The sequence below is a fragment of the Gobio gobio genome (assembly GCF_949357685.1).
Source record: "Gobio gobio genome assembly, chromosome: 5".
Classification (NCBI taxonomy): Eukaryota; Metazoa; Chordata; class Actinopteri; order Cypriniformes; family Gobionidae; genus Gobio; species Gobio gobio.
Genome location: NC_137101.1, coordinates 59,037,279 through 59,046,464, shown reverse-complemented (window position 1 = coordinate 59,046,464; position 9,186 = coordinate 59,037,279). Strand labels below are relative to the sequence as shown.

Sequence of the window (9,186 nt, the reverse complement as noted above, 5' to 3'; positions counted from 1 at the left end):
AGGTTAAAGTTAGGGACAGGTGTGGTGTGGGTAAATTTACGGGTAAAGTTAGGGACAGGTGTGGTGGTGTGGGTAAGTTTAAGGCTAAAGTTCGGGACAGGTGTGGTGGTATGGGTAAGTTTAAGGGTAAAGTTAGGGACAGATGTGGTGGTGTGGGTAAGTTTAAGGGTAAAGTTAGGGACAGGTGTGGTGGTATGGGTAAATTTAAGGGTAAAGTTAGGGACAGGTGTGGTGGTATGGGTAAGTTTAAGGGTAAAGTTAGGGACAGGTGTGGTGGTGTGGGTAAGTTTAAGGGTAAAGTTAGGGACAGGTGTGGTGGTGTGGGTAAGTTTAAGGGTAAAGTTAGGGACAGGTGTGGTGGTGTGGGTAAGTTTAAGGTTAAAGCTAGGGACAGATGTGGTAGTGTGGGTAAGTTTAAGGTTAAAGCTAGGGACAGATGTGGTAGTGTGGGTAAGTTTAAGGGTAAAGTTAGGGACAGATGTGGTGGTGTGGGTAAGTTTAAGGTTAAAGCTAGGGACAGATGTGGTAGTGTGGGTAAGTTTAAGGGTAAAGTTAGGGACAGATGTGGTGGTGTGGGTAAGTTTAAGGTTAAAGCTAGGGACAGATGTGGTAGTGTGGGTAAGTTTAAGGGTAAAGTTAGGGACAGACAAGGCCGCGTTATCCTAATGGGCAACATGGGCTGCAGCCCAGGGCCCCGGACACTAGGGGGCCCCCGAGACAATTCACTTTTGCATTATAAAACACGTTTTGATCGAGGTAATTATGCGTACGTTGATCGTCGTTGTCACACACCCAAATCAAGAGTCACAGCGGACACGCAGTACATCGTCACCTCAACATGTCGAATGAAAATGTAAGAAAATATGACAGTGGCGCTAAAAAGAGAAAAGAGCAGCAACAGAAAAAAATTTGAAATGAAGAAACTCTGAGAAAAATACCCAAGCTTACAACTTTCTTTAAAAAAAATTCAGAAGAACACCTAGAAGTTGACACTGCCGACAAAGACGACGAGACTAATTCCCTATCAGCTACAACATCAGCCGCGGAGGCGGCGAAGCTTTGCGAATCTATCGAAACTATCGAGAATCTATCTATTCCTCGTAATAGGAATAGATGCAGAACTGAAAGAGCAATGCGAAGATGAGCAAAAATATTGGCAAGAAGTTCTAAAATGAGTGGTTGCTGTGATACAGTTCCTGTCAGAACGTGGCCTTGCATTCTGGGGAGACGTTGAAACGATCGGGGCTCCAAACAATGGCAATTATTTAGGCATACTTGAACTTCTTAGCAAGTTTGACCCTTTTCTTGCAGAACATATGAGAAAATATGGAAATAAGGGGAGGGGAACTACATCTTATCTATCTAACACCATATGCGAGGAATGTATTGCACTGATGGGACAGAGAGTTCAAGCTGAAATAATTCTTCAAGTACAGAGCTCTAAATATTTTTCCATGATAGTCGATTCCACCCCCGACTTGGCACATGTGGACCAACTCACATTTGTGGTACGTTACGTTTCCACAGAAGGGGAAGTATTCGAACGCTTTCTAAAATGTCTGCCGATATTCAGTCACACGGGAGATTCACTTTTTAAGTCCGTATCAGGGATTCTAAATGAGATGAATCTTGATATTAAAAACTGCAGGGGCCAGTGTTATGATAATGCGTCTAACATGTCTGGTCTTTATCGGGGTTTGAGGACTCACATCCAGGAGATGAACCCATTAGCTGACTGGATACCCTGCGCTGCTCATTCACTGAACCTTGTTGGAATGAACAGTGTTGCTTGCTGCAGTGAAACTGTTTCGTTTTGTGGATTGACACAGTCCTGTTTTAATTTTTTTACGGCATCCCCAAGGCAATGGAAAGTTATTATGGATGGACTTGAATCAAACGAAAACGGTCGCCTAGAGACATTAAAAGGACTATCCGACACCCGATGGGCCACCAAAGCCCTATACAGATGTAATTACATGCAGGTATTTTTTTTAATGTAAGTACAATGTAAAAAAAATGTATGTACACAATAGTTAGTGCATAGTATCAAATTATTAATTTAAATGTTATTAAGTTGTTAAGGCCACATAATATAAAGTTAATCACATTTTCTTTTATTAGCCAAGAATTAAAACAAATTGTACAAAAATTAATCATACAACATTTCAAAAACTGTCAAGGATAATATACACAAAAAATCCGAAGGCTTATTTCCATTGTGGTCCTCGTTTAAAGGATTTGTTGTGGAGTGAGGGGAACGAAAATAGCCTACATTATAACATTTCGCTTAATTTACAGTATCATTTCTGAATGCAATAAAATGTGACTTATACAAAAGTTACCTGTTTCTCTCTCTCTCTCTCTCTCTCTCTCTCTCTCTCTCTCTCTCTCTCTCTCTCTCTCCCTCTCTCTCTCAAAAACAAACAAAAATAGCCTATTTGTAGTGTATTTTTAAGCATGCAGCAAACAATTAATTGGTTACAATTATTTTTGGTAAACCAGTTAATTAGCGTTACATATATAGCTAGATCAAACTAGTGCAGAGTGAACGGGACTTTTATTTTGGTCTGGTGGTGTGATGTCATAAGGCTGCACCACACTCCTGCATCTGTTGTGATTCGGCTGAAGAAAGGTTCATGTTTTAAGCTTTTATGATGTTTAAACCTATAGAAATCATTCCGTCTTATTCACATGACACAATATTATAAAGATGGCGTTTATTAAAGAGGATAGTGAAGATGTAAAGATGGCGTTTATTAAAGAGGAGAGTGGAGACGTGAAGATTGAAGAAACATTGAGAGTGAAACATGAAAAAACTGAGGAACAAACAGGTTGGTTTCATTCTCAAAGCTGAACTCAGTCATTTGATCATTATGAAAATATCCAGCTCCACAGAAATGAAGGATATTTTTGAAGGAGGTCTTAAGAGTGTCCTAATTAAAGTGATTTTATTTGACATGGAGCAGGTCTCGTGGACAGACATCCTTAAAAGCGATATAATAATACATTTTATTTGTAATGTGCTTTTCTTACACCAAAAGCGCTAACAGAGCGAAAGGCAAAAAAATTGTTAACAATAGCTTTGAAACCAAGTCAGTAGATTATTTGTCTCTCCTCATCTCCACATCTCTTTTTTTCTCTTGCCTTGTCTCTTCCCCACCTAAAGCTGAACTCTGAATGCTTTTCATTTTCATCTGTCAGTGAAGAAAGTAAACATAAGGTCAACAGATCGTTATATGTTTTATGAATCATTTTTCTTAGACATTAATTTAATGAAGGCTAACAGGAAAGATAGGTAACTAAGTTTATTAAATTCATTCACAATATGTACACATTCATTATTAATTGTATGCCTAATACAGGGTCGTGGGGATAGCTTTAAAGCCATGTCAGTGGGTCTCCTTATCTTGCCCTGTCTTTTTTAATTTACTGAAAGCTACAAATTGTATTAACCTATATTAATTTACAATATGTACACATGAATTATTAATCTTAAGCCTAATCTGATGAAAACGGCTTTGTTATTGTTTCTTGTCCCCTCTCAATGACATTTAGGCTACTAATTAATACATTATGAATCGCATCACATAGGCCTGTTTTCAATAAAAAATGGCGAAATTAGACAAAAGTTTATTAGTTTGCCTGATTATTTTTGTCATTAATTTAACATTTCTGACCTAAATCAGCAGTCAAATATGAAATTTTTTGTTTAGCTTACTATCTCGCACAGAACATAAATCCCGCCTACTCTGATTTGATTGTTTATCTCAAATATTTTGACATTGACGAGCAGTGACAGACCAATGAAGCTCAGATGAATACACACACGTTGGTGCTCTGCTCGGCACCACTGCGGTTTGAAGAACGCGCCAGTGTTTATTTTGTCAGCAACTTTTGATTTAGTTTTAGTTGTAGTCTTTTGACTAGAATGCCATTTAGTTTTAGTCATATTTTGTCACCTGAATTGTTTTAGTTCTAGTCTAGTTTTAGTCGACTAAATATCATAAGAGTTTAAAATCTAATGAGTTTAGTAAAATTGTAGGCTAATGCATTAATTAAGCATTTATGCATTACATATCAGACTGTTACTTAAATACATGCCGAAAACTGACATTTTGACATAATTGTGCTTTTAATGTTTTGATGTACTCGTCAGGGAGCACATATGCTCCTAAATTGAAAAATGTTGGTGCGCATTTAGAAAATTGTGGGACGCAATGAAAAAAAATACACTTTATAAAACAGACTTTGTGATATTTTAGTATCATTGAGGTACTATTAGTTTCTGTTAATATTTTTGATTAGATTTGGATTTGACTTTATTGAATAATATATGTGTCAAATACGGTTCTTGGTCTTTCCTCCTCACTAAGAATTAAATAGAAATGAAATTAACACCATTTATTGTGTAACCTAAATATCAATAATTACCAGGGAGAAAACATATAATGCGTGACTTTTACTTCAACAAGTTTGAAATACACAGGGACTCTTATTTTGAAATGCCTTATTATTGCAGTTAGGGACAGCTGTTTATTCAAGTTCAGATGAGGGAGATAAAATATGCATTGTTACAACCGTTTAAATTAGGGGTGTGCACGAATATTCGATTATTCGAATATTCGATTTGTAATTAATATTCGAAAAATAAAAATATTATTTGAATTTTACTATATTGCTTTGCTGGCCGCAAATGCATTGAATCCATGATAAATCCCTCTAAAACTCGCAAATCCACTGGGTGGCGCTGTGGAGCGTGTTAATAAGTTAAGTGCATTTGATCACATAATGTCCTGCCTCGCTATGTTTGGAATTACTCAGATGAACATTGAAAATTATCTTACAAAATGGAGTTACTTTTGATAAAATTAATTAATGAAATCACATCAAATCCAAACACCAGTCGAATGAGGACAGCTGTCCATCACTGCATTCACGAGTGCAGGTAAGCACAGATGTTCACCGAGTGTGAGAGAGATAACGACAGCAAAATGATCTCGAGACAAATGCTTCCTTTAAGTTTTGTCGAGGGTTTAAGAACAGAAAACACAAAGTGCTGTTAGAAACATCACTTAACACCGTTATCTGTGTGTCTTTGCAACATCTGTCAGCGGGGCACGTTTCTCACCCGAGAATATAATCATCCACATGATATTATTGTTTTCAAGCTTTCCTGTAGTTCAAACAGTAGAGCATGGCACTAGCAACGCCAAGGTCATGGGTTCGATTCCCAGGGAAAGCAAGAACTGACAAAATGTAAAAATGTGTATCTTGAATGTAAGTCGCTTTGGATAAAAGCGTCTGCCAAATACATAAATGTAAATGTAAATGTTATTAAAGCTAAAGTTATTTATTCAAGAGCTGTGAGTATTTTTTCTCTTTTCCTTTTGTTGTTTGATTGACATTAATGTCTCAATCATCAGCAGGTTTATTAGATGCTGCCCCTTTAAGACTGAATGCAGATCTAATATCCTTTTCCCATTTCTCCAAACTATTTATGCCCATTTAAGATATAAACTGACGGTCATTTTGACATAGGCTATTTATTGTGTATTTGATGGTTTAGACGCACACGAAGCCTAAAGTATAATGTGCAAGTCGGTCCGTTTCACACACACACAAGCCGCCTTGAAGTTGGAAACAGCATCTCTTGCATGGATTATTGTGCATTCTATTTATATTTTTAATATAAACTTAAAAGCAAACTGTGTGGGGAAAAAATGGCTAATAAGCCAATAAGTGCTTCTACTGGTTATAGTGATAAATAAAAAAAATGTTGCTTCTATTTTTGGGGGTTTTCCTACAGCTTGAAATTTTTTGTTTTACAAATGGGACAATCTTTCAAGATAAACAAATAATGATTTTGGTCATCATATTAAAAATAACATTTAGATGATAATATTTAGAATTTTGAAGTGCTGGAAAAAGTGTTAAGCACTTGAAAGTCTTTTAAATGTGCTTGGATTTCACTCAAAAGGTTGTATAAACCTTGATATTAATAATTTATATCAGTTAAAGTTACGACATTAAATCCATGGTGAATGTAGTTGATTTGTGGGCTGAAAAACTGTTATTACTTGTTTATTCCTGGTATGTTTCTGCTGGTTTCCACGTCAGTTTACCTTATTGGAATTGAATTTAGGAATCGATAAGAAGCAGAATCAGTAAAATTCAAACGATACCCAATCCTATATATATATATATATATATATATATATATATATATATATATATATATATATATATATATATATATATTGTATATCATATTTCAGCTTGTTTCACTCTATTTCACATATTTCAGTTTGGCTATATAGTTTATGAAAAGACCAATTAGTAAAATGTCTGTTGCTTTGTGGGACTAAACTTTTTTTTGTCTTTTTTGCCTTAGACCTGATGGTGTTGAAAGAGGAGAGTCGAGATCTGAATGAAATGGAAAAGAAAGATCAATCTAAGACACATTGTGATGTCATAACTGAAGAAAAATATTTTAGTTACTCACAGACTGAAAAGACTTCAGGAAAAAGGGCTCAAAAGAAAGGGACTGAAAGTTATTTCCCTTGCCAGCAGTGTGGAGTAACTTTCAATCAACAAGGAAACCTTAGAGTCCATATGAGAATTCACACTGGAGACAAACCCTTCACTTGCCAACAGTGTGGAAAGAGTTTCAGTCAAAAAGGAAGCCTTAAAGTCCACATGAGGATTCACACTGGAAAGAAACCGTTCACATGCCAACAGTGTGGAATCCATTTTATTCAAAAAGGAAACTTTGATAAGCACATGAGAATCCACACTGGAGAGAGGCCTTTCACATGCCAACAGTGTGGAAAGAGTTTCAATCAAAAATCAAGCCTTAATAACCACATGAGAATTCACACTGGAGAGAAGCCGTTCACTTGTGACCAGTGTGGAAAGTGTTTCAGTATACAAGGAAACCTTAAAGTCCACATGAGAGTTCACACTGGAGAGAGCCCTTTCAACTGCCCTCAGTGTGGAGTAAGTTTCACTCAAAAAGTACAGCTGAACAGTCACATGAGAGTTCATTCTGAAGAGAACTCTTTCACATGCCAACAGTGTGGAAAGAGTTTCGAACTACAAAGAAACCTTAAAGTCCACATGAGAATTCACTCTAGAGAGAAGCCTTACACTTGCCAACAGTGTGGAAAGAGTTTCAGTCACAAAGGAAGCCTTAAAGTCCACATGAGGATTCACACTGGAAAGAAACCGTTTACATGCCAACAGTGTGGAATCCATTTTATTCAAAAAGGAAACTTTGATAAGCACATGAGAATTCACACTGGAGAGAGGCCTTTCACATGCCAACAGTGTGGAACAAGTTTTACTCAAAAATCAAGCCTTAATAACCACATGAGAATTCACACTGGAGAGAAGCCGTTCACTTGTGACCAGTGTGGAAAGAGTTTCAGTATACAAGGAAACCTTAAGGTCCACTTGAGAATTCACAATGGAGAGAGCCCTTTCACCTGCCCTCAGTGTGGAGTAAGCTTCACTCAAAAAGTACAGCTAAAAAGGCACATGAGAGTTCATTCTGAAGAGAACTCTTTCACATGCCAACAGTGTGGAAAGAGTTTCGAACTACAAAGAAACCTTAAAGTCCACATGAGAATTCACTCTAGAGAGAGCCCTTACACTTGCCAACAGTGTGGAAAGAGTTTCACTCTAAAAGGAAGCCTTGAGAGGCACATTAGAATTCACACTGGAGAGAAGCCTTTCGCATGCCAACAGTGTGGAAAGAGTTTCAGCCGAAAAGGAAACCTTAATGAGCACATGAGTATTCACAGTGGAGAGAGCCCTTGCACTTCAGTCAGTGTGGAACAAGTTTCATTCAAAAAGGACACCTGAACAGTTGCTTGAGAATTCACACTAGAGAGACACATGCCAACAGTGTAGATAGTTTCGAATAACTCAGAAACAGAAATCTGATGTATGGCCATTGATAAATGTTGATTGATTAACATAAATAAAAGAATCTGTAAAAAACAAAACAACAAAATGGTCATCTGTGTCTATAAGTTACATGAGTGTTAGTGTCAAGAACTAATAACAAAAACTTTAAGATCAATTGAACAACTGATGGAAAACAAACACTGCAATTTTTGTCTGATTGTGTACAATTTGATTTTGTTTTGATTTCGTACAACTCTTTTTTTATTTTTTAAGTCGGGATGAATTTCAGCTTTGTCGTACAGGAGGAAACGAGAGGCGATTAACCTTTTTCCGGTTAGCAGTCGGCATGTCATTTCATTTTGGTCGCCCCTCCTGAGGGTATTGCACAGTTGAAGCAGAGCTACAAACCGATTGCCCTAAAGTTGGTGCAAACATAAACAACGTAAAATCCAGGCCTGGTCCGCTCTAGTCTTTCACTGTTGTCGCTCCTCCTTTTATGCTTCCAAAGCTCCTCCATGAGACACGAGACGGCTTCGGCACGCAGCTGACGCTCATTATCTATCACGCCACGGACCTCGCCCTGTTATCACGGCTCCTATGACTTGTTCTGCTTACCACATACCCCCATCACCCCTCACAGGCCGGGGGGTACTCCTGAGACTGCGCTCTACTCTCCCCCCTCTCTCCCTCGTGGTCTTCCATCATTCCAACACCACCGCCTCGGGCAGCCACTCGTGGTCTCCGCTCCTCCGTGCTGCCCGACCTCCTCAGCACTGCGATCCCCCTCAGCAGCGAGGGCTCTCTGACAGCATGTCCCCCCTTCCTCCCGGGTTTCGGCACTAATGTAACAGTTCGTTGTTATGGGAAGAAGGAGGCGGGAACCGGCGAACGCTTAACACTTTATTATATAAATAAAATGAAAAAAATTAAAAGAAAAAAGGGAAAGTAAAACAGGTAGCCCGTCACGGACGGCTGCCGCACACACATAAAACATAAACAAAACACAAGATAAAGTCTAGGCCTGGTCCTCTCTCGTCCTTCACTGTCATCGCTCCTCAATTTATGCTTTCGAAGCTCCTCCGTGAGATACGCCCGGTTCTCACGATCCCTTGGCCTCATTCTGCTTGCCTCACCATATCCCCCATGTCTTCCAAGCCTCCTATAGCATCAATATACGCGTCAATATAGGTTGGCGCTTCTTTTATTAATTAATTTATCTTATTAAATAACATCCATCCATCCATCCATCCATCCATCTTCTTCCGCTTATCCGGGGCC

At 38.2% G+C, this 9,186-nt stretch overlaps 1 protein-coding gene across 1 annotated transcript; it reads left to right on the top strand.

Moving 5' to 3' along the window:
- Positions 1 to 2,564: 2,564 nt before the first annotated feature.
- LOC307126063 (uncharacterized protein) lies at positions 2,565 to 8,817 on the top strand. The gene is made up of 2 exons (XM_079816420.1): positions 2,565 to 2,831; positions 6,392 to 8,817. Exons 1-2 carry the CDS (start codon positions 2,711 to 2,713, stop codon positions 7,861 to 7,863), a joined length of 1,593 nt encoding a protein of 530 aa, XP_079672546.1. The 5' UTR covers positions 2,565 to 2,710; the 3' UTR covers positions 7,864 to 8,817.
- The last annotated feature ends 369 nt before the right edge of the window (positions 8,818 to 9,186 follow it).